The following is a 25,601-nucleotide window of genomic DNA, read 5'->3' as shown; positions in this document are numbered from 1 at the left end:
GGAGAAGCAGTCAGAGCAGCCTGCAACCAGCCCTTGAGACAGGAGCTAGACTGTGAGGTTGCGGGTGGCCACTGCTGTTAACACCTCCCTGGAAGGACCTGGCTGCCTGGGACTTGAGTAAGGTACCGGAGTAGAGCAGTGCTGGGGAATAGGGCAAGGGAGCCAGGGAGCTCCTACCTGGAAAACCCCCAGGCTGCAAGCCTAGGCAAAGACCTGAAAAGGTACTGGGGTTGCAGAGGTGCAGCCCGGAGGTAGGTGGAGGCAGCAGGTTCAACCCCCCCATTGCCGATGTTGAGTGATATGGACTGCAGTCTGCCCCAGAGTGCAGGGGCTAGATGAGGACTGGCAGTGAACACTGAGGCAAGGTGGGGACAGAGCGTGGGGATTCCCCTGGGAGGGGAGCCCAGAGAGTGGGGGTACTGCCAGGGGGCAGCACCCAAGGGAAAGGGGCACCGGGGTCCAGGAGGGACACAGGGCCAGCGACAGTGGGACATTGGCCTGCAGAGGGTGCTCCAAGGCTGGAGAGCTGATTCCCACACCGGACCAGCAGGAGGCACTGCAGGGGTGAGTCCCGCATCGCTACATCCCCCTACAGAGATATCAACAGATTTTGTATCTGTTGTTCTGGCAGGATATGGTGCTTCTTTGAGTTGGCGTGCCCTGGTCTGTGGGGAGCTTGCTTTTGATGATGAGCTTGGAGAGGCTGGGGGGTTGTTTGAAGGCCGAAAGACGGGGTTCAGGAAAAATTGTTTTCAGTATAGGGTCCCCATCAAATATGGGTTGTAGCTGTTTGATGATACTCTGTAGGGGTTCCAATGTGAGGTAGTAGTTGACAACTAGGGGTGTGTGATCAGGAGGGGGATATTTCTGTCTCGAAGCACGTTCTCTTGGGGTATTTGGGTGGCTCATTCCATCATGCTATCTTCTTCTCTGGTGAATGCTCTGGGGAGAAAGTCTGGGATATACACCTAATCAAACTCAAAACTCCCTTCACCAAACAATGACAGTCCACCAGAGAAGTCAATCACATCATACGCGCTAACTTTTTTTTAAATTTTTCCCTGGGGGTGCCCCACCCCCACTCCACTCCCTCCCCAAGGCCCTACCCTTGCTCCACCTCTTCCTGCCCCTGCTCTGCCCCCACCTGCTGCTCACTGCTCTCCATCCTCCCCCAAGCACCTCCCTGAGCCACCAAACAGCTGTTTGGCGGTCCCACAGATCAGCTGTTTGGCAGTGCCACCAAACAGCTGTGGCTCATGGGTGCTGAGTACCCACTATTTTTTTTTCCGTGGGCGTTCCATGGGAGTCGGTGCCTATGGATTACATCACGGGACGGGCCACCCAAATGCCCCAAGAGAACCTGCTTCAGGGGCACTGGAATGGGGGGGGGGGCAAGGGGCCATGGCCCTTCCACTTTTGAAAGTGGGCAGGCCTGGCTCATCCACTTTTTGCCATGGACCCAGACCCCTGTCCTTCCTCTTCCCCCCGAGGCCTCACCCCTGGCAAGTCCGAAGCTCGAGCCTGGCCAGGGTAATTGCGGCCTGGGGAGCCCAGACAGCTGTGGGGAGCCACAGACCCTCCAACTGCCCAGGATGGGGGGCCTCTGAGCAGCCCCTGGACTATGTCCCAGCTGACGCGCCCCCTACCCAAGGCAGGTAGAGGTCCGTGATTCCCCACAGCAGTCCGGGTGGCTCTACCATGGCCAAGTTGTGGCTCTTTGGCCCCTGAAGCCCTGCCCCAGGCCAGAAGCCAGAGTTGGGTTGGGGTAAGAGCCATGTGGGTAATTGTGGGGAGCTGTGGACCCTCCACCTGCCCTGGGCAGGGACACAGGCCAGGGACTGCTTTCAGGCCCCCCCACCCCGAGTGGAGGGTCCATGGTTCCCTGGCCCAGCTCCAGGTTGGCTGGGAGGTGGGGCCTCGGGGGAAGAGGAGGGGCAAGGGCGGGGCCACAGAGGGGGCGTGATCTTATACCTGCTCCACTTTTAGGAAGAATCCGTTGCCCCGACCTGCTTCAATACAGAAATAACCACCCCCTGGTTGTCACCTACACATGCCTATCACATGTCGTGTACCTCATCCAGTGCACTAAGTGCTCTAATAGCAACTATGGGTGAAACCAGACAATCACTATACTCTTGGATGAACTCACCCAGGAAAATGAAAAGACTATAACACCAGATCACCTGTGGATGAACATTTTTCACAAAGTGATCACCGTGTATCTGACTTATCAGTCCTCAGCCTCAAAGGAAACCTGCATAACACTTTCAAAAGATGAGCCTAGGAGCCTAAATTCATAACTTTGCTAGACACTAAAAATCATGGACTGAATAGAGACACTGGATTTATGGCTTATTACAACAATCTGTAACCCACTAACCCTCCTCCCCCTTCTTTTCCTCCCTGTGACTGTAGGGATGTTAACGGGTCACTTCACTGTGAATGGTCCCTTGAAATATGTGTTAACTACTTATGCTAAATAATCTGTTCAAACCTTGTATTTAGCAGTGACTTTGAGGCTTTGGCTACACTCGCGGATTTACAGCACTGCAGTGGCAGCACTGTGAAGCGCAAGTGTACTCGCGCTGCAAGAGCTCTCTCGCAGCGCTGCAAGTACTCCACCTCTCCGAGGGGAATAGCTTGCAGCGCTGCGAGCGAGTGTGCAGCGCTGATTACACTGGCGCTTTACAGCACTGCACTCGCTGTGCTCAGGGGGGGTGTTTTTTCACACCCCTGAGCGGAGCAAGTGCAGCGCTGTGAATTGCCAGTGTAGCCAACGCCTCAGCCTACATCTACACTACAGGGGGGAGTCGATTTAAGATACGCAAATTCAGCTACGTGAATAGCGTAGCTGAATTCGACGTATCGCAGCCGACTTACCCCGCTATAGGGACGGCGGCAAAATCGACCTCTGCGGCTTCCCGTCGACGGCGCTTACTACCACCTCCGCTGGTGGAGTAAGAGCGTCGATTCGGGGATCGATTGTCGCGTCCCAACGGGACGCGATAAATCGATCCCTGAGAGGTCAATTTCTACCCACCGATTCAGGCGGGTAGTATAGACCTAGCCTTAGTTACTGTAGTTTCTCAGACCTGAAGAAGAGCTCTGTGTAAGATCCAAATCTTGTCTCTTACCAACAGAAGCTGATCCAATAAAAGATATGACCTCACACCCACCTTGTCTCTCTAATATCCTGGGACCACCATGGCTACAACAACACTGCATGCAAGAAGGGTGTAGGACGTTCAACATGGCATAGATACATGCCTTACTGTAATGTACACTGCATGGATGTAATTCATAAGGGCAAAATGGCTGAGCATTTAAAAATAAGATTGTAACAGACTGAAAAAACCAGTGATGATTGAAATTGGTGGTATTCTGAACAAAGTGAGATCTCGACCACACCTGTAGCTGCTTCTATAACTTCACATGGACTCAACAGACATTTTGGGCTCCAGATCAACATTCCTGGAAGCTTTTATTATATACATTGTTCATATTCCAGTACTGCCTTGAGAACCAAATGAGATTATGGCCCCATTGTGCTAAGCATGGTACATAGTACAAGGCAGTCCTGGCCTTGAAGAGTTGAGTCTAAGCAGAGGAGACAGACAAAGGGTGGAAGACGAAACAAATGAAAAGTAACATGCTCAAAATAGGTCACTAGCAAAAGCCAGTAATAGAACTCTCATCTCCTGAGTCTTAGTCCAGTGCCCTAATGCACTAGATCTCACTGCCACTACCATACTGGGTTTTATGCTCTTGCAGTCAGAGCAGCTTGGGCTGGAACTCTGTTATCATAGCTAGCTCACATATCCTACAAAATCACATGGTGCATGAACTGTGTCTGGGGACAACCAGATTGTAAACGGGTCTCCTGACATGTCTGCACTTGTAGTATCATAACAATACTTAGCACTTGTATAAGAGAGAAGTCAGTATAGTTAGTCCCATTTCACAGACAGGAAAATTGAGGCACAGAGACGTGTAGTGACTTGCTCAAGGCTACACAGTAGTGGAGGTGTCATGTTTCACATGATATATACAATGAAGGGTTTGTCTGTGCTAGAGTTTTTAAGACACTGTTGTAGCTACAGCAACATAGCTGCATCAGTACAAATCCCTAGTTCAGACACTTTGTACCAGTGTAAACTGGGATTTGAACTGGTGCCTTTTACCCCAGACAAGCTGGGCTAATGAAAGTCCCATGCAACACTAGGGTTATGCACTGTTGCAGCTACATCAGTGTAACTGGTGGATAAATACCCCACTGTAGATATGTCCTAAATCCTCTGAGCATTGCAAAGAGTAAATAATCTCTGGAAATTTGGCAACAATAGGGCAGAAAGCCAGATTCCAAGGCGAAAGTATGGTGATTAGGTAAAGAACAGGAATTCCCCCTTGGCTCCCTGCTTGGAAGAAATAGGCTTAGGGAGGCTGCCCTGTAAAAAGAAGGGCTCAGGAAAAGAGAAAAAAGAAAACCAAAGATAGGAAATTTCAATTTAAAACTCCTTGGTGCAGGGACCAGATCTTCTTCTGGGTGAGGTACAGTACTAAGCACGGTATCCATGCTCAGATTAAAACCAAAACCTAATAGGTAATACTGGAATGGATTTGGGAATAATGTGGATCGTGCAGTTCAGTAAGTACAATTTTTACAAAGCACCAGAGGATTGCGTCATGGTTATGTTAGGATTGGAATGGATTTGGGAATAATGTGGATCCTGCAGATCAGTACGTACATTACAATTTACAAAGCACCAGAGGATTGCGTCATGGTTATGTTAGGATTGAGGGGCATCAGTAGAGCTGTGTGGGGTTCTCAGGCCTGTAATGTCACCAGTAAGCTAAGTGGTCTGTGTGCTGGGGTTTGAGATAAGGTCCTGTCCAGTACTGCATAAATGAGGAATTACATTACTTGCAGTATTGTGGATTTGGTTGTTTTTTTAAAAAACAGTGTCTGTAGGATTTGGAAAGTCTGAGTCAGATTCTCTTGCAGCTGGTTGCTGTGGGGAGGGGGTGGGGAAGAGACCGAGAGGGACCCTGACTCACCAGAGCTGCCAAGTCTCTCCTTACATGTAGGATTTAGTGGAAATGAAGTCACTGATGGGTGAGGGAAAAGTGGGAGTCACTGGGTGAAGGAATGGGGTAGGGCTTGAGGCAAGGAAACACCAGCTGCTGAAAAAGGAGGAAAAAGAAGGAGGCAGTCCCATGCTAGGGCAAGAGATAAAACACAAACCCGCAGGGGGAAACCTAAACTGAGGGGCTTTGACTGAGCTGGGGGCTGGGAACAAGAAGACAGGAGTGGATTGGAAGGGGCTGGGAATCAGGATTGAGAGCCCTGGCAAATCTCGGAGGGGGGGGGGAAGAGAGAGGGAATCCAGGAATAGAAAGTAGAAAGGGTATGAAATATGGGCCTTCCATAAGCAGCAGGAGAGAAAGCTGACACCTCCCTCCCCTGAAAACACAGAGGGAAAGGGGGGGAGGGTAATGAGATGCTGATTTTAAGAGTGGAAGCGCTGCTGTTCCCCCTTCTCTCAACAGCCCTGTCTAGTGCATTCATCCTCCCCCCGTTACCTCATTGCCACATTCCCTAGTGAGTGAGCTCAGCTGTTCACACAGCCTCTCTCCTTTTATGGTCAAACAGCTTTGCTTGGGCGAGGCCTTTTTGCTAGATCCTAGGGAAGTCCTTGGGCCCTCTAGCTCCACCTAGAGCCACTCCTCTCCCCCCCTCCCCTTTTTTTGGCAGACAGGCAACTGAAGTAAGTCCAGATTGCTGTGTAGGGGGCAGAGAGAGCGTCCCGCTTAGCCACGGGGAGGAAGGAGTGAAGCTGGGCTTGCGCTCCAGCAGCAACAAACTTTTAGGCCAAGGGGCACCAGCCTTCTCTTCCTGAATTTCTCCCCAAAGGTGAGTCCTCTCCCCCACGCTTCCTTTGGAGAAGAGCTTGTCCTGGGTGAAGCTCTTGCCTCTTAGTTTTATTGTAACTTTATGCTCAGAAACTAAATGCATGTTTGTGTAGCAGGGAACCCCACCCCCCAATTTCCTACCACACCCACTGGGGCTGAGAGGCTGAACTTGCTGTTGTGTTTTGTGGTCTATGCTGGTTGCACGGCTTGGGCCGTTCTTAGCGTTAAATTTATGGGTTTGACGTCTCTGCGTGTCCGACTTCTTTTCCGGGGGAGCCTCAAACTTTTGAAAGCCTGACCAACTATTTGGTTGGCTGGGATAGGTTCCTCCCCTCCCTGAGAAAAAGAAATACCTTCCAAGTCGCCTCCTTTCTTTTGTAAAGGTTTAGCAATGGGGAAGGAGAAGGGGGTCTGCTGGCTGGTTTGAGTTGAGACACTCTTCTCTTGTGTGTAAGTGAGACCCCAGAGCCTTTTTCCAGATGTGTTTAGGTGGGGAAAGAATCAGTAACACTTTCGGGAACTCCTATCCTCTACCTTCCTGAGCAGGGATCTGAAGATACTTGTGCCTGCAAATTTGTGACTGTCTGGAGTTTGAAATACGTTTGCATGTTTCTTTCTTGCTGTGCAGAAAAGAAGACGGGTATTTAGTTATGTGAATGTTCACTCTAGGCTTGGCTTGTAGCTTTGAAAGTTCCCCTTTCCCCGGTCCGATTCCTGACTACAACTTACATGCAGGGCTTAGTGACTGGAATAAACTCACTGGTGGGGGAAGGGAAGTGTGTGTGTGTGTGTGTGTGTGTGTGGGGGGGGGGGGTTTACTGGGTAAAGAATGGGGGGGGGGGGTGGTTGAGCAAGGAAACACCAGCTGCTTGAAAAATAAATGATTTTTCTTTTGCTGGGCTTTGTAACTTTTTTGCCAGCCAAGCAAACTTTGCAGGATTAACCAGAGTTTGAGGGGGTGGAAATGCATGCGGTGGGTTTTTTTAATTTAAACAAACCAAAAAAACTGAAGTAAATCAGCTTGATTCTTTCACTTCATATTTTTAATAGCACATCCCCTTTCTCCACTTTCCATTTGGAGGAGGCAGGTGACTCCGTGGGTGCAGTTGCCAAAGTTACTGTATTCTGGTGATTCTGAAACATTTCTCTGTCTTCCCTCCCCACCCCCCATTACTCCCTGCTTGGTCTGAACTGATAGTCTCCATAGCAGGGTTTCTCAAACTTCATTGCACTGCGACTCCCTTCTGACAACAAAAATTACTACATGACCCCAGGAGGGGGGAACTGAAGCCTAAGCCTACTTGAACTCCAAAACCAGGCCCTATAACTTGAGCCCTGCCACCCAGGGCTAAAGCCCTCAGGCTGCAGCTTCAGCTCTGTGCAGTGGGGCTTGGGCTTTGGCCATGGGTCCCAGCAAGTCTAAGCCACCCCTGGCAACCCCATAAAAACAGGGTCATGAACGGCTGCTTCATAGGGAAGGAATCATTTTGGAGGACGTTAGGGTGGGTCTTTCCTTCCATGTTTCATTCCCTACTCAAGGGTGGGATGCACTGGTGACTGGGCCATGAAGTTCAGGTCATGGAGGCAGGAGCCTAAGACAGAGTTGGTTGGTTTCCCCTTGGTGGGTCACCCAGTAGGTATGGTTTAGGTCAGGGATCTACAGCACTTATATAGGAGTCTGTGATACCCTTAAAATGGATTGCTTTCATGTAACCAGTGCAACTCTGGCCAGTGAAAGGATCTAAATCTCAATTTCTGCCCCTAATCAGTAGAGAGGGGTCATGCATAGGGTAGCTACATAGCCCTTGCTTGAGGCTTTGGTGTCATCAGCCTCTACAGCTACATGGAGTCTTCTGATTATTATTGTAGCTGTCAGGAAATATCTTCCTTTGGGGTTTGATAACCCTAATTTAGGCTCAGGCTTGCCTACGTGACACTCCCTCAGTAATTTTTGTATGCTTGAATAACAGGACCCTATTAATGCACATTTCATAATTGCAGGTCAGGGTTGATGGGTACCAGTAGAACAGGGGGAACCATAGCATGCCTAGGGGGAGGAGAGGTAGGTCAGTCTAAAGGCATGTTGAGGAAGTTTCAATCCCTGGCAGCTCCATTTTCCCTTCCCTCTAGGCTATAGGGTGGCTGATGGACAAACTGAAGGTATGCCTTCCTGCTCCTTTTTAAGCAGAACTTGGGATAGACAGGGGCAGCTGTAGGAGGGAGGCTGCTGTGAGGAGAGAGAGGCTTCGGCCTAGACCGAGTATATGGGGAAAAGGACTGCTCTGGGGTCAGGGAGATGGGAACAGCTGCTAGATATCCGCATGAAGCAGCTGAGGTCCCACAATCCATCTCTATAAAGACCAGCCCCATTATAGAGTATGATCATGAGGTGACTAGGTCTACACATAGAAATCGATCTCTTGGGGATCGAATTATCACGTCTCGTCGGGACGCGACAATCGATCCCCAAATCGACGCGCTTACTCCACCAGCGGAGGTAGGAGTAAGCGCCGTTGACGGGGAGCCACGGAGGTCGATTTTGCCACCATCCTCACAGCGGGGTAAGTCGGCTGCGATATGTCGAATTCAGCTACGCTATTCGTGTAGCTGAATTTGCATATCTTAAATCGAGCCCGCCCCCCGTAGTGAAGACCTGCCCTAGGATGTGATCTTCAAGTACCTACGAGGGGAGAGGATTTTTAATGGCAAAGGGCACTTAAACTAGCAGGTAAAGGCATAAGAAGACCCAGTGGCTGGTAATTAACCATTGGAACAGTTTACCAAGGTACTTGGTGAATTTGCCATCACTTGGAGTCTTTAAATGAAGACTGGATATCTTTCAAAATGATATGCTTTAGCTGAAGCAGAAATTAGTTAGAAGCAGAATCACTGGGTGAGAGTCTATGGTCCGTTATGCAGAAGGTCCCAATAATGGTGGCACGGCCCCTTCTGGGCTTAAAATTTGGTAATCTACTCCCCAGCACTCTTATGGATGCTTGAATCACCCAGTGCCTGACCTTGGGAGAAATGAGATCTTGTGGTTTCAGTCACTTAAGGCTTGTCTACAATGGCACTTTACAGAGCTGCAACTTTCTCGCTCGTGGGTGTGAAAAAACACCCCCCCCTCCCACCCCAAGCGCAGCAAGTATCAGTGCTGTAAAGTGCCAGTGTAGACAGATCGTGCACCAGCGCTGGGAGCTGTGCCCCTTGTGGAGGTAGTAGCGTTTTAACGTTGCTTTAACATTTAAATGCTTTAACATTGCCAGTGTAGACTAGCCCTTAGTCAATGCTGATGACTCTTCTTCTCTCACCAACTCTCAGCTGGATGTAAGTATGACCAGGAGAGGGAGGGCTGGTGAGGATTGGTTCCAATATAACTAAGGCAAATACACATCTACCCAGATATAATGCGACCCAATATAACACACATTCTGATATAATGCAGTAAAGCAGTGCTCCGGGGGGAGTGGGGCTGCACACTCCGGCGGATCAAAGCAAGTTTGATATGACACGGTTTCACCTATAACATGGTACGATTTTTTTTTTGGCTCCCGAGGACAGCGTTATATTGAGGTAGAGGTGTATCTGAGATCTGAGTACTCCCACAACTTGGGAGAGCTTGTATGGGTAAGTGGCCCACGTAGGTCTCCTCAGTGATAGCAGCATGGTGGAATAGCTGCAGGAGGGCTGTTTGCATCGCTGGGGTTGTTACAGCAGCCCGTCATCATCCATGCTGACTGTGCAGCGGCAGGCACTGTAGAAGTTTGTTGTTCAAAACAAACTAAGTCCAAATGCTGGCATACTTGCCTATGCACCATTGGGCGCATTATTGTGTGTGGTCAGCATGATAAACTTAATGCCTCTCTGGCCTGGACACCAGCGTGGGGGGGAAATCCTAGCAATGTGGCTCTTATTAGGAGATCACCAATAGCTCCTGGCTGTTGTGAGTTTGGAAACATCCTGAGGGCAACTTGTGTGGTGGTTTGGGGTGGGGAAGGGGAGGGAGATGGGGAGAGTTTCAGGTTTGCCACATACAACTTAGAGAACTCGCTTTTCAGGACATGGCTGGGCTCTGATCCTGGGAGTGGAAATGTACAGCAAGCTGCATTCTAGCTAGACCCTAGTAAGATACCATCGGCAGGATGGAGCTGTGAGCATATTCTGGGGCAAATAGGAAAGTGCTGCTTGCTGTGCTGTACTAGGCTGCACCCTGAGGGGGCCAGGCCATGGATCGGCTTGCTTTAGGGCAGCATCTATACCGCAGGGGCTGGGAGGGAGTGACTCTAGGAATGTCAATGAGGCTGGCTGAATCCAGGAGCTGCTTCCTGCAGGAAGGGGCGGGGGCAGGGCGGGCAGCCGTTGCAGCCATTGAGTAGGAGCTCTTGCCTATTGCTACAATGACAGGAAGGGACAGCAAGACAGAAATGACAGCAAGACAAAGGGCTTGGCTGGGGAATGTGTGACATTATGGAATCGCCCAGGCTTCCTTTTGTTCTGCTTGTGCTGCAGCTGTTGGAGCTTCCCCACTGACCAGAGGGGGCTGGGGGCCTACAGGTAAAAGGAAGGGGGTGGGATTGTGAGGAGAGGGGCTGCAGGAGGAGAGGATTGGACAGAATTGGCAGGGATGCAGTGGTAACATAGGCTTGGGGCTTCAGGAGGGCATGGGGGGTGGTGTGATGCAAGGGATGCTAAAGCTGCCTCTTGGTGTGCAGGGGCTCCAGTCTGAGGTGTGGGGATCTGAGCCATCTGCAGAAGGCTGGTTTCTCTAGCAATTGTCTTCTGCATTGATCCCAGCTTTGTCCTCTTGGTTTATCATTCCTGCCCCTCTATCCCCCCACGTTTAACCCCATTCAGCAAAGGGCTGAAGGTGGAGAGAGTTTATTTGGTGCTTTGGCCAGTTGTTCTTTCCCTGCATCCCAGTGAGGAGAAGAGGAGAGGCGCTTGTTCAGGGTTTGCCTCCAGGTCAGACAGTATTTCTTGCTTCAAAACATATTTCTGTCTCCCAGTCCTGGGGGCACCCCAAGCTCTACTCGTGCCCCTCTGATCTCACTCAGGTGCACCCACCCTCCAATTCTGTTTCCTGCTGTGCCTTTCTCCAGATTCATTTGCCCTGGTTTTTCTCTGCAGGGTCATGTCTAATCTCATGTCTGTGTCTCCACTCTCCTTCTGCCCCCCAGGTGCTGAGCAGCCAGCAGCAAGATGGCATCCTCTGGTAGCCCGGGAACTCGTATGACTTCCACAGTCAGCATCAATATTTCCACTCCAACTTTCTACAACCCGCAGAAGAAGTTTGCACCAGTGGTTGCCCCTAAGCCCAAAGTGAACCCCTTCAGGGCTGGGGGTGCCATGCCTGGGAATGCCTCAGAGCTGCCACTGCCTCAGCCTTCTGGGGCTGGTGCCCAACGTGCTCAGATAGGGAAAGTGGGGGAGATCCCACCAGCTGCAGCACCTTTGCTTGCTGAAGGTATGTGAGATCCATAACTTATTACTCGCTCCATCTGTGGGAGCTGATGTGCATTCCTGCGTTCTCAGTGCAAATGGTCTGTGTCTGGCCTAAACAATGAATAAGGGAGAAGGAGGGGATGCAACTTGTTACAAATAATAGATGGGTGCTCACACTGGGCGTGTAGCAGGACTCCAGAGTGGGATACAAAGGTGTGTGTATGGGGGGGACAAAACATGGGGAAGCAATTCTGACCACTTTGATCTAGGTGTTCATAGCATCTTCTTCCCAAAGAGGAAAGGAGGGTGGAGGGGGAAGAGAAATTCTGGTCTCTCACTGGTCTCTCTAGAGTCTGTAGGAATACCATAAATATCCGTGTAGGGGGCTGTTACATTGCAGGGAAGAATCCCCCAGCTTGGCTCACTGTGGGGATAGCTCACACAGTCTTCCATTTCTGTGATTCATCCCTTAGCTCACTCTGTAGCTTGTCTCAGATTGTGAAAGCTCTTCCCCTTTGGTCTCACTCATTTCCTGCCATTTCACCACTGTACATGCCCTGCCTGAGTGGGTGGAGTAGTTGCAGGGGCAGATGGGAGGTGCCATAAACAGGAAGTGAGACATAGCGGTTTGCCTCCCTGGGTTTTGTTTTTCTCTTGTTTTGAGTGTTTGTTTTTTTTTTTTTTTTTTTTTTTTTTTTTTTCTTATGGGCAGGGTTCTAGTGCCAATGTAGCTTTTACTTTAGCTTTTGATCCCTGTTGGGGCCCCTTTTCACTCCTCTGAGGCCACCTGGTGATTCAGCTCCCATGCTGGACCTGGCCAGTGCAAGCCACTAGGAGTATCATTACTACCCACGTTCTCCTTCTTGGCATCCCGGTATATCACCACCCAGTCACTGGGTTTGTCTTGACTAGGATAGGTGGTGTGATGTTAGCCACCATCTTCTAAAAGGCTAGTGTAGACAAGACAATGCCAACTTTAATGTCTGCTAGCTGGTTGAGTTAGTCTAGCAGACAACCTAGCTGATGTTCTAATACCATCTTTAAATCCTGGTTAAGACACAAAGTCACAGAGGAGATGGGCAGTGCTGGGAAAACTTGCTTGCCTCTCTTGCCCCCCCTCCCCCTCTTTTTTGGGGCAGTGTATCTGCCTTGACTTCAGTGCTGTTGCTGACCGTACTCCACTGGTAAAATGAGAGCAGGATTAGGCCCCCAGTAGTTATTTGGTGGTCAGAATGCGGAACTGAGATGGGGAACTTTTTCTCTTGCCCTCTGAGTTTCTTCTGTTAATTTGCCCTACTTAAATGCTCAGTCCCTGTTCCTGAATTCAGCCCTCTGTGGCTTCAGTATTTCTTCAGATATATTCAAGTTCTGGGCTGAGTGTGCTGCAGCCAGCTCAGAATGTCTATGGAGATGATGGCTTACAGTGTGTGGTCTGTCATTGCATAAGAGACACTGACTACACTGGGAAACATTAGGTTGGTAGCAGTCTATCCTGTGGCTTCTCTTCACCAAGGTCAGTGGCTGTGCCAGCTCCAGGAAGCTGTGGTGTTGTCCAATTGTGAATACTAAGCAAGAGTAGAATGGGGCAGTTGCTTGATGGGAGGGTAAGAAAATTGGGGTATGTGCTTTCTTCCTTCTGAGTCAGTAGTGACCCCAATGCCCCATGGTGATGCTATGCTGCATAGAAGCATGGAGGAGACTGGATAGATGGTGGTTGAGCTGTTGTCTATATCAAATGCTACTTCATTGAGTTATGTTCCTGATGCAGAATTACAGCCCTGGGCTTGAGCTGGGGGGAGGGAGGAAAGAACTTGAACAAAACATTGTAAACATTTTTTTAAGGGTGCTACATGCTGGGAAACTCAAGGTTACACTTTTAAAGTGGACCTGCAAAGAGTGGTGAAAAGTGGGCTTTGTGCCCTTTCTTTGCTACTTTATAGTGGATAAAGGAGGCCTAAAATTCCCTCCCTCTGGGGAAAAAATGGAAGGTTGTGTGGTGGTGGGTTTTTTTCCCTTTTCTCCTTCTCCTCCTCTTCTCCCCTCCCCCCCCCCCCCTCCATTTCTTGCCTGGGAAATTCAGTCCCTGTCTAGCCTGGGAGACTCTGGTGACTAGAGAACTAGTGAAAATTGTGACACTAGACAGCAAAACTTGAGCGGGGAGGGGACTCTTAATTAGACTGGTTAAAACTTTTAAAAACCCTACTCTAACTTCAGTGAAGAGGGGTGCTCACTCATATAAATCAATTTCTCTGTTGTGAAGTCATATTTCAGTGTGTTCAAAATTCTGCACAAACATGAAGATTGGATAGACTTGAATCCTTAGTACTGCTTTGTGAAGTACTCGTTCTCCCCATTTTACTGAGGAGGAAACTGATGCTCAAGCATGAAATGACTTTCATAATAGGCAACGTAGCTTTATTAATTAATCTGTGAACTGGGAGTCCAGAGAACTTTGAGCTTCCATTTCTGCTACTGGCTCACTTGGACAAGGCACTGCTTCAAACCCTTTTTTCCCCCAGCTGGGAAACATGGATAATATCCACTGCATGGGCTGTGAAACTCACTTTTTGTTAATGACTGAGTCTGGCTGTTTGTAAATCACATACTGAGTCCTTGGAAAGGAGTTGTATAAATCCAAAGCTGCCTTGTTAGGGCCACCTATTGGGACAAGGCTGGGACTAGATCTTGTGTATTGCTGGCTTCCAGCTTTCTGTTTTGTCCACTAGATGTCTGTTTCTGTCCAAACAAGATGGCTGCTTGAAAATGGCAGGGTGATCATAAAACGCCCAATATTCTCAAGACCTTAAAAAGGAGTTCCTGGACTATGGGGAGATGCAAAAGCCCTTACCATAAAACTCCAACAGCAAACAACAAACTTTCTCATTGAGAGCAGACAAAACATCAAGCCAGCTGGGAGTTTCTAGCCCAAACAGTGGTTAATATTTCATTCCAAAGAAACCCCTAGACTTTCCCAAATGGTGGCAAACTTTTTTCTTCCCTGTAACTTTCCTATCTCTAAATTCCCTCTCTGATTCACTCAAAAACTTGCAACAAAAGTCTAAAGGCAAGAGGCTAAAGAGAAACTTCATGCAGATTGATTTTTGTGAATTTTGAAGCTTAATTGTGGAGACTCTCTCTCTCCATAACAAAGGCAAAGAGAGAATGCCATGTTAATGTAGAAAATAAATATAAGATCATGTAATGCAATGCTAACTGTATCAACTTCTATGGCCTGTTTTTATACAGGAGGTCAGACTAGATGATTTAATGGCCTCTTCTGGCCTTAAAAAGTCTATGAAACTCCACCACGCTGCACAGACACAGACATAACCAGTATTACACAAAAAATACAAGTAGTATAATGTTAAATAGGAAGAGAAAAATGCTACTGCTATTAGGGTTACCATATCTCATAAATAAAAAAAGAGGACCCTCCACGGGCCATGGCCCCGCCCATTTCCCCACCCCTAGCCCCGCCCCAACTCCGCCCCTTCCCCCACCCTAACTCCACCCCCTCCTCCCTCCCACTCCCAGACAGGGGGAAAGGGCTGCCCCAGTGCTACCAGCATCACGATTTCCCGGGCAGCCCCCAGACCCTGCGCCCCCAGCCGGCGCTTCTCCAGCGCAGCTGGTGCCCGGGAGGGGAAGCGCCCAGCCGGGGGCGCAGGGTCTGGAGGCTGCCCAGCAAACTGTGAAGCCGGTAGCGCTCGGGCTTTGGGCAGCCCCCATGCCTCCGGACCCTGTGCCCCCAGCCGGGCACTTCCCCTCCGGGGCCCCGGTGGCTCTGCGTAACTTACACTGTATAAGTTACACAGAGCCAAAGAGGAGCAGAGCCTCCGCAGCTGGAGGCTCTGCTCCTCTTAGGCTCTGTTTAAGAGCCGGGCTGCCCGAGCGCTACCGGCTTCGGGCAGCCCCGTGCCTCCAGACCCTGCGCCGCCGGAGCCCGGGAGGGGAAGTGCCCGGCTGGGGGCGCAGGGTCCGGAGGCAAGGGGGCTGCCCGAAGCCGGTAGCTCTCGGGCAGCCCGGTTCTTAAACAGAGCCTCCAGCGGCTGGGGCTCTGTGTAACTGACACTGGGTCAGTTACACAGAGCCCCTGCGGCTGGAGGCTTTTCTCCTCTTTGGCGCTGTGTAACTGACACTGGGTCAGTTACACAGAGCCCCTGCGGCTGGAGGCTTTTCTCCTCTTTGGCGCTGTGTAACTGACACTGGGTCAGTTACACAGAGCCCCAGCCGCTGGAGGCTCTGTTTAAGAGCCGGGCTGCCCAAGCGCTACCGGCTTCGGGCAGCCCCGTGCCTCCAGACCCTGCGCCCCCAGCCGGGCACTTCCCCTCCCGGGCTCCGGCGGCGCAGGGTCTGGAGGCACGGGGCTGCCCGAAGCCGGTAGCGCTAGGGCAGCCCGGCTCTTAAACAGAGCCTCCAGCGGCTGGGGCTCTGTGTAACTGACACTGTGTCAGTTACACACAGCCCCGGCGGCTGGAGGCTCCAGTCCCCGCGGCTCTATTTAAGAGCCGGTAGCGCTCGGGCAGCCGGGCTCTTAAACAGAGCCGCCATTTTCCCGGACATGTTCCGCTTTTTGGCAATTCCCCCCGGACGGGGGTTTGACTGCTGAAAAGCCGGACATGTCCGGGGAAAAAGAGGACGTATGGTAACCCTAACTGCTATGCAACATGGCAAGTTAATATTGCTATAAGAATTCTCTCGTATCTACTATTGAGGATTAAGATCAAGTTAGTGCAGGTGCAATAACTAACAATTATCCTTTTATGAATAATGGTATGAAGCCATTTTGGTGACTAATTCATAATCTGTGCTGATACGGCACCTACCATCCTGGCAGATCTTGGTTCCACTTCTGCAAACTGCTTTGTGTTTGAGCAACTGTTTTCTTTTTGCATTCAATCTTCCGGCATTATCTTTCCTTCCTGAGTTGAAACAGCTAAACGGACTTTGCTCAAACTTTCCATTCAGTTAGGAGTGTATGTGTATACGCGCATGCAGAAACCAAGGTTTGAAAATTCCATTTGCTGGTGGCAAGTAGGAAGCTTTCCCTGAATTGGGGGTCAAATTGCAGGCTTGGATTGAAGGTGATGTACTCTTTCATTCTCTAGCTACAAAAATAAGCTCTGCCCACTTGAGGAGAAAATGAGATGGTTCTGTCAATAGACTGCATATGTTCAGAATATGATTGTTCCGCTAGGCTTTCTGTACTTGGCTCCCTCCATGAGAGCTTCTCTGTGCATTGGGTCCCGCTCCTTGAACAGGGAGGGGAAAAAACAAGTGGTATCTCCCCAACTTGTGGTGCCAAAATGAGCTTGTCACTCAGAGTACTTCCTTTCATTTTTTTACATACTTTGAGCAGTGAAAGAGCTAACAGCATTGACCGTTAACTTCAATACCAATTGATACTTTAACAAGTGCTTAGATGAATGGGGCAGTGCCTACATCCCTGAGTTCTTGTTTCAGTCTCTCTGCAAACTCAAGCAGACCATGCTGCTACGGTTATGCTTGTTTCACATATTCATGGTTTTCTTTGCAACCATAAGTTACTAATCTATTTTTTAAAATGAAGGCAGAAATTTGGAGAATGAGAGCAGCTTGAGAGGAAGTCTGAATAACACCAAATTGGCTAAAAGGAAAACTTACACTTTTTTTCTTAAAGCTGAAAGCTTATCTTATCCCTTGTAGCTTTGAAGAGAACCTCCCAAATGTGAACCAGCATATTTCTGATGGTTGAGTCTAACTTTCCCAAGCAGCAGCAGGTCAAAACCAACAAGGCTAGTCAGTTTCACTTCTGCTGCTCCTGCTCAGAGTTCTGTATCCAGCAGTGGAATGGACAATAATCAGGTCAACTTCATGCTGCTAGTAAGGGGTAACTATAAGCAGCAATAGAGGCACTGGATCTAGGGTAAGGGATATAGTAGTGGATACCTCCCCTTCCCTAGCAGTAGCCAGAAGCCTTTGTAGCTTTGGGTTATGGGGAGGAGAGAATGCAAGGAGATTTCTCCTCGCTTCTAGAAGGTGGGGAGGAAGAGGGTATAGGTTTATCAGATCTCTGCTGGCTAGAGGATCCCCTAAGCTGGGCCTAGGGACATCTGCCTCATAAGAACCTCAACTGGAGGAGAATTGAGCTTTTTACCAGAGCATGATCCCTGGACTTGTAGGTTCCTTCCTCTCATCTCTACCTCTGTCAAGAAGGTGTCTGGTAAGTTTCTCAAGTCCTTGTGGAGACTGGGCACGGGAAACTTTAACCCCAGAGCCAATGCTTCTTTCAGCTACCAGAAAAAGAATAGTGGCTTCCAACAGCACCCTAGTGTCTGCTTTGTGTGATGGGCCAGATAGTCTAATGCAGCTGCTCTCAACCTTTCCAGATTACTGTACCCCTTTCAGGAGTCTGATTTGTCTTGTGTACCCCCAAGTTTCACCTCACTTAAACTACTTGCTTAATGAAATGACAAATACAAAAGTCATAGCACACTAGTACTGAAATTGCTTGCTTTCTAATTTTTACCATATAATTATAAAATCAACAAATATTACACTGAAATGTAAGTACATTGTACTAGGAGTTGTTTATACTGCTCTATATACTAACGAAAATTTCATACAGACTTCGCTATTGCTTTTTATGTAGCCTGTTGTAAAACTAGGCAAATACCTAGATGAGTTGATGTACTCCCCTGGAAGACTTCTGCATACCCCCAGGGGTACATGTACCTAGGATTGAGAACCACTGGTCTAATGCACCAGTTCCCAAACATGTTGTCCATGTGTACTTGCTGGCAAGTTATATGGTGCTGTCTGCTTAACTTGATCTATATAGTCTTCTAAACTCTTCATTGCAAAAAGCCTGGGTGCCTGCAAAAGTACTGGGAAATGAGGAATAAGCACTTTAACCTTCTGTCCTAATGGGATCTGCTATGTAGGAGTAAGAGAGGAAATGGGAGGCCACCTGCTAGTGGGAGAGGATCAGGCATCGGAGAAGCATGTGCAGGAGACTGGGGAGAAACTTAAATAAGGGTGAACATGCATGGTGGTGTATGCACACCCCTTCCCCTGCCAGGGTGGATAGTGGGTGTGTGGACACTGCGGTTACTATCTACCCGACTCTCATACCTTACCACACAGAGGTCCAAGGGCCAGAGTGAAAGCAGCGGCCCTTGGGTTCGGGGCAGCATGGCCTAGTGGCCATTATTCAAGGGGCTGCTACCAGGGGGGTGGCAGCCCAGGTAGTGGGGCTTGCGCCCACCTGACTCCACCAGACCCCAACCCAGGACCCTATCAGTAGCGGGGTGGTCCACCCCTGGGTCAGCAGGGAATTGCAACGAAACATGCTGACCTCACACAGGTGGAGGATATCACTTGCTCATTCTCCCTGAGTCGCTTCCTGAAGCTGTAGTCCATGGGCTATCAGGGTCTCTGGGCTCTTCAGCACAGGTAATTCCTGGGGCTTCATTAGCCACAGATCTCCAGTCTGGTTCTTGGGATCTCCAGCTCCTGCAGGCAAGGGCTGTGATGGCTTCTCAGCTGCAGACTCCACCAAAGGTCCTCCCTCTCCGGCAGTCAGTCTAGACTGAGCTGCTCCCTTTTATACTGGCATAGCACTTGGAGCATGACCAGTATGGTCTGAGGGGCAGGACTTCCTCTGCCCATAGTGTGGTGGTAATCCCTTCCGGCCCAATGTGGGGTATGCATACCCCATCACAATGTGCCATATCAATTAAAAAAAAAATCAGTTATCTCAAAGGAGACCTACTTCTTGTAAAAATAATTGGGATAAAATATAACATGGTTTTATAAAAGGTAGATCATGCCAGACCAACCTCATCTCCTTCTTTGAGAAGAGAACCAAGTTTTTGACAAAGAAAATGCAGATATACTATACCTGGGTTATACATGGGAAATAATTAAATTGGAGAAGATGGGGATTAATATGAAAACTGAAAGCTGGGTAAAGAACTGGTTAAAGGGTAGACAATTGGTCATACTGAAAAGTGAACTGCCATGCTGGAGGGAGCTTACTAGTGGAGTTCCTCAGGAGGTGGTCTTGGGTCCAGTCTTATTTATGCCAAGGCCAGCAATTTGTGTTTAAAAAGTGGGAGCGTGCTAATAAAATTTGTGGATGACACAAAGTTGGGAGGAATTGCCAATATAGAGAAGGACCAGAATATCATACAAGAAGGTTTGAATGACCTGTAAACTGGAGTAATAGAAATGGGATGAAATTTAATAATGCAAAGTGCAAGGTCATGAATTTAGGGAATAACCAGAAGAAATTATCCTGTGAGCTGGGGATATATCAGTTGGAAGAGACAGAGGAGGAAGACCTGGGTGTATTGATTGACAGTCCATAGTCATCCTGCAATCAATGTGATGCGGCTGTGAAAAAGGCGGATGCATCAGGTGAGGTATTTCCAGTAGAGACTGGCAAGTGTTAGTACCATTATACAAAGTACTGGAGAGACCTCATCTGGAATACTGTGTGTAATTCTGGTCTTCCATGTTTAAGAAAGATGAATTCAAACTGGAATAGGTGCAGAGATGGTTTACTAGTATGATCTGAGAAATGGAAAGCCTTCCTTATGAGAAGAGACTTGAAGAGGCTGGCTTGTTTAGCCTAACCAAAAGAAGGGTAAGGGGAGATATGATTGCTCTCTATAAATACTGGGGAGGGAGAGAGTTAAGAGCCAGTGTTGACACAAGAACAAATAGGTATAAACTAGCCACAACAAGTTTAGGCTTGAAATTAGACAACCTTCCAAGGGGAGCAGTGGGGCGGGGGGAGGTCTAACTAGCTTCAAGATTGAGTTTAAGTTTATGGAGGGGATGGGATGATGGGGCATATGCCCCATCAGCAACTGCCAGTAGCAAAAATATCCAATGGCTGAAGATGGGACTCTAGATGAGGAGGGCTCTGAGTTACTACAGATAATTCTTTCCCAGGTGTGTGGCTGGTGGTTCTTGCCCACATGCTCGGGGTCTAACAACTGATCACCGTATTGGGTTGGGAAGGAATTTTCCCATAAGTCAGATTGGCAGATACTGTGGGTTTCTTTCACCTTCCTCTGCAGCATGGGGCCCGGGTCACTTGCTGGTTTGAACTAGTGTAAATGGTGAATAGTCTGTAACTTGAAGTCTTTAAACTGCATTTTGAGGACTTCAGTAATTCAACCAGAGGTTATGGGTCTATTACAGCAGTGGGTGGGTGAGGTTCTGTGGCCTGCAGTGTGCAGGAGATCAGGATGGATGATCACAACAGTCCCTTCGGACCTTAAAGTCTGAGTCTAAAATGCATCAAATGTGCACAATTACTGTGTTTGTCTTTTATGCAATGGCAAGTGTGTTGGGAATGGTCTCTGTGTGATGCCAAGCTTGTGAATTGTGGGATGGGAATTAGAGACCCCATAGTTTGACCGTTCTTATGTCCCTCCTCTGGAAAGCCCTCGATCTTCTGTCTGAGTGTTGCTGGAGAAGCATGGTCAAAACCTATCCCCCCTCTTTTTTTCTCTTAATCCCTTCTTCTTCCCTGCAGAGCTGCCACTGCCACCTCCACCCCCTCCAGGAGAGGAGACCGTCATCTCCCCAACCTGTGCTTTCCCCCCACCCCCACCACCATTCGAAGAGCCCTTCCCCCCGGCCCCAGAAGAGGTTTTTCCTTCTCCCCCTCCCCCCATGGCTGACGAGGGGCTTGTGACTGGGGTGCCTGCCCCACAGGTAAGTATAGCTATAGCTGGTCTGGGGTTCATTTCTTAGGTGGGCCACTCTAGTTCCCAGTGTTCTGAACATGTGCAGGCACTTGGCAGGGCTGTATGGCCTTGAGTCAACATCTCTGCACACACACCTCAGCACTGGGAAGATGCTGGGAGCAGAAAAGCTCTCTCACTTCAGGCACCTCCTCGGTGTTTTCAGAGTGCTTTGTTCCTGGGGAAGTCACTACTGTGGTACCATCTGTCTGGGCCTGCATTCCGTACTGCCCACAGTGCTTGCACAGCATGTACCTAACCCCCCACCGTCCCGTCCAGCTTGCCTCTCGCCCAAAATCAGTTGTAGGATTATGCTGTGATCCCAGGCCAACAGCATTCTGTCCCAGCAGAAGACTGTGGGGGTTGGGAAACTCACAGTGGGATAGAGGATGCCCCCAGGTTTGCAGCTGTTCCTGATGGGGCTGAGTCACGTAACACGCCCTATTTCTCTTTCCTCCCCCATTGGTTGGTGACACAGGTGCGTGGGAAGACGAATAGCATTGATATGGAGATTGACTCGCTGTCCTCAATGCTGGATGACATGGAGAAGAATGATCCCTTCAAATCCCGGGTGAGCTGCCCTCCAGGTTGCATTGTATTCTCTGGATGGGTCATGTTGAAGGGGAGGGGTGGTAGGCTGGTTTCACTAGGGGTAAGGTGGGGTCAGGGGGATGGCTGAATGGAGATTGTGTGGTAGGGGCCATTACTGAAGTAGGAAATGGATAGATAAACCATGGGGGGGGGAGCATAGCTGGAAGGGGGAAAAAATCTGTTGCAGCATAGTCAGGGATGTTTAGTGGATTGAAGGGGTAGCCAGATAGATGAGGTGGGGTGTGGAGTCAGGGAGGAGAAAGAAGGGCAGCTCTAGCCTCAACCTCAGACTGTGGGAGTGGATGAGCTCAGTGTGTCTGAGGTTGGGGATTGCCTCAAGCAGCAATGCAGACTCTCCAAGGACCTTATGCTGAAGTGCCTCAACACACCCTGCAAAGCATGGTAGATAATCACTTGCATAATACTGATTGGCTGTCTGTTCTCCCCATCTCTTCTCCTTGCAGGTGTCTCCAGGATTCACAGCTCCCCTGGAAACACCTTCTGCCCCTAAAGGCCATGTAGAAATCATGGCTGCACCTAAAGATCCCCCAACTCCTGCTTCTTTCCCCCCCAAGTTCACCCCAAAACCCAGTGGAGGATTCATGCCAAAACCTTCTCAAGTGGATGTGGTCCCTGCACCAGCACCTTGGGCAGCCCCAATGCAGCGTAGAGACTCCCCAGCAACACAGTCCAGAGCACTAGCCCCATCTGCACCCCTTCTTCCCTCAGCCCAGCCTGCCCCTAAATTTACCCCACCCCCTGTTGCCAGCTCCCCCAAATTTGGATCCAAACCAGCTGCTAGTGCTTCTGGGGTCCCCACAAACTCCATGAGATTTACTGCCCCTCCCCCTACTCAGACCCAATTCACAACCCCTTCAGCTATGGGCTTGGCCCCAAGGCCCCAGCCTCCCAGTTTCACCTATGCCCAGCAGCAGGAGAGACCTCAGGTGCAGGAGAAGCCACATCCCACAGGACAGCCTGCCACCCCACGGGACATGGTAAGGAGCAGAGCCATGCTCCAGATGGCTTGTGACAGGGAATGTGTAAGGGAAAACAGGGTTCCCTCCAATGTGAGGAAAGTTAGTACTCATCTGAGAGGGAGCAGCTGAGGAAGAGACTTCCCTCAAATAAGATACAGTGGAGGGGGCAGGCAGTAGGTGGAGAAGGGTATTCCCCAGAGATACCAGGGAAGGCGGCAGGCATTGCAGGGTGCTCCTGAGAGATACTGTGCCAGTGGGGAAAGGGGCACAAACATGGGGGGAGAGGGGGCTCCCATCCCCCAGTAACTGCTTTCTGGCGCTGAATGTCTTCCCCTCTTTCTGCAGCACAGGGCTCTTGTGGGAACTGGTTCAGAGCCCCCCAGGGGAAACTCCTCACTGACCATGAAAGAGGTGGAGGAGCTGGAGATGCTGACCCAGAAGCTCATGAAGGATATGGAGAACCCACCCCATGCAGAAGCCTCCACTTCTGGTGGGTGTTGGCAAGTGAGGGCCCCCTGTGGAGAAGCTGAGTATTAATCTGGGTTGTGGTGGCTATTCCCCTTCTCTAACCTTCTTCTCCCTCCTATGGCAGAGCTGTGCGGCCTCTGCCGGAGGCCCCTGTCCCGAACTCAGCCAGCTGTGCGTGCTCTTGACCATCTCTTCCACGTGGAGTGCTTCACCTGCTTCAAGTGTGAGAAGCAACTGCAGGGGCAGCAGTTCTACAATGTGGATGAGAAGCCCTTCTGTGAGGACTGTTATGCTGTGAGTGATGGAGGGGGCCCAAGGTGTGGGGCATTGCTGTGCTGGAAGGGGAATGGGCATAGGGGTGCTGCTATGCTGTGAGTGGGCACAGCACTCTGTGTGGCTGGCCTGCCCCAGTCTTCCCTCCCTCAATTGCCTGAAGGAAGGTTGACCCTCCTGTCCAGGGATTACTGTTGGGTTGGGCTGCTCTTATCTCTGGCTCACTTGCCCTGTCTTCTCCCTAGGGTACCCTGGAGAAGTGCAGTGTCTGCAAACAGACCATCACAGACCGGATGCTGAAGGCCACAGGCAACTCATACCATCCCCAGTGCTTCACCTGTGTGGTGTGTCAGACCCCCCTCGAGGGGGCATCTTTCATTGTGGACCAGGCCAATCAACCCCACTGTGTGGATGACTATCACAGGTAGGCAGGAGGCATCTGGCCAGAGGAGGAGCCAGCCCCACAGGCAGGTAGTCTCCCAAGAGAGGGGAGCCCCCCCCCCACTCATCCTTGCTGCAGGGAGGCCCTCTTCCAGGCTTGGCTGCCTCTCAGCTCTCCTGCACTGTTTAACTGGATTCCCATTGGGAAGGCTGCTGTTGTCAGTGTCTCCTCTCCTGTGTGTGCTGCAGGAAGTATGCCCCCCGCTGCTCAGTCTGTGCTGAGCCCATCATGCCAGAGCCTGGAAAGGATGAGACGGTACGTGTGGTGGCCTTGGAGAAGAACTTCCACATGAAGTGTTACAAGTGTGAGGTAACCAGCCTCTCCTCCAAATCCCCTCCATGTCTCTCTATGGCATTGTCCTGTTCTCAAGCCTGTCAGCCCTCCCACGGGGCCCTCCATGTGCATCTGTCTTCCCCCACCCTGTGTCTCGTTCACATTAGTGTTAGTTGTCACTGAACTTCCTGTCATCTTTTTTTCCCCCCCAGGACTGTGAGAGGCCTTTGTCTATTGAGGCAGATGAGAACGGCTGCTTCCCCCTGGATGGTCACGTACTGTGTATGAAGTGTCACACCACTCGTGCCAAAGCTGCGTGCTGAGGGGCTTGGAGTGGGGTATGTCCCTGATACCTCTCCTCCCCCATGCCAATGGCCTGCATTCCCCTGCTCTCAATGGTCCAATCCCTTTGCCCCACAGAGCACATTCCTACTTAGATACCTTGGCAATGATCCTTCCTTTACACAGGGATCACCACCCCATATCCCCTCCTCCATGCCAGGATCCCCCTCTGCAATGCCTGCTTTTCCTGGTCCCAGTGCGTTCCAGACTGGGGAGTGTAGGAGATCCCTCTGTTTTTCCCCTAAATTGCTCTAGAATGGACATTTCAATAGTCCTGGAGGAAATAGGTTGGCCTCTCCAACTCTGTGCTCTCTTACTCCTTCAGCTCCACTTGGTAGAGCTAGACAGAACTACCTAGTGGCTGTGTCTGAGGCTAAAGGTATCTTTGCTCCATGGAGCAGTACACGTACTTGACATTGTGAGATGAAGTGCCCGTCTTTTCAGTGCTCCGTTCTCTGCGGTCTCCTCACCCATATCTAGGAGCATAGGCATATTTCTGAGAAGAGTGGAGACAGAGCTTGGTGGGCGGCCTTGCTCCCTGGGCTGGAAAGAGTTAATCTAGGTTATAGCTTTCTTGCCTCTGTCAGAGCTCACCAGCTGGCTGATCCTGTCTAACATTTTTCCCTGACAGATAAACCTGTCAGTCTGGGGAGGGGCCTCTCACTGGGTTTGGGACCCTCTTCCTCCCCTCCCAGAAGGTCTGTACTCCCCATTTCCTTTCACTCAGTGTCTTCCTTGGTGCTTGGCCCAGTCGCTTGGCATAGCAAACTATCCAAAGGATTTGTGTTTACACAAAGGACTCCGAGAGCTCATTGTGGAGGCTGCCAGCACCCAGTAGGGAATGGCCCCAGGGTGTGGTATGAGGATTCACTGCCAGCACAAGGTTGGAGGAATGTCTCCCCAGGTACCAATAGGCATTGCTCACTGTTACTGGGAAGGCTGCAGTGATAATTGCAATGTCCTAATTAGCTCTGCCTGTCACTAGGATGATCCCCTCTTCCTGGGCTGGAATCACTCTCTGACTGAACCAGCATTTTGGATATTGTACTTTCCAGCCACTATGTGCATCTAAATAAATTTTTTTTTATTGAAATCTCCTCCTTGGTCTGTTAATCCAACCTTGTGCATGAGAATCACCCT

General features: G+C 50.0%; 1 protein-coding gene across 2 annotated transcripts; it reads left to right on the top strand.

The window, feature by feature from the left end:
• The first annotated feature begins 5,744 nt into the window (after positions 1-5,744).
• Positions 5,745-25,558, top strand: ZYX (zyxin). 2 transcript variants are annotated; one of them, XM_054041057.1, is made up of 10 exons: positions 5,745-5,911; positions 11,088-11,374; positions 20,882-21,063; positions 21,571-21,663; positions 22,148-22,681; positions 23,009-23,153; positions 23,256-23,425; positions 23,650-23,828; positions 24,035-24,155; positions 24,332-25,558. In XM_054041057.1, the coding sequence occupies exons 2-10, from the start codon at positions 11,110-11,112 to the stop codon at positions 24,440-24,442; spliced, it is 1,800 nt and encodes a 599-aa protein (XP_053897032.1). In that variant the 5' UTR covers positions 5,745-5,911; positions 11,088-11,109; the 3' UTR covers positions 24,443-25,558. The 2 variants fall into 2 exon arrangements, with proteins under 2 accessions (XP_053897032.1, XP_053897039.1); XM_054041064.1 differs by lacking the exon at positions 5,745-5,911 and adding an exon at positions 10,353-10,464.
• The last annotated feature ends 43 nt before the right edge of the window (positions 25,559-25,601 follow it).

This window comes from Malaclemys terrapin, chromosome 1 (genome assembly GCF_027887155.1).
Source record: "Malaclemys terrapin pileata isolate rMalTer1 chromosome 1, rMalTer1.hap1, whole genome shotgun sequence".
Taxonomy (NCBI): Eukaryota; Metazoa; Chordata; order Testudines; family Emydidae; genus Malaclemys; species Malaclemys terrapin.
Note: the sequence above shows the minus strand (reverse complement) of the source record. Positions and strands in the feature narration are given on the sequence as shown.

Bases quoted from the DNA above. Each gene is read 5' to 3' on its own strand.
- ZYX (XM_054041057.1), top strand. From the start codon at position 11,110: ATGGCATCCTCTGGTAGCCCGGGAACTCGTATGACTTCCACAGTCAGC. The intron at 22,682-23,008 runs GTAAGGAGCAGA...CTCTTTCTGCAG, and splicing joins CTGCCACCCCACGGGACATG to CACAGGGCTCTTGTGGGAAC. The intron at 24,156-24,331 runs GTAACCAGCCTC...TTTCCCCCCCAG, and splicing joins TGAAGTGTTACAAGTGTGAG to GACTGTGAGAGGCCTTTGTC.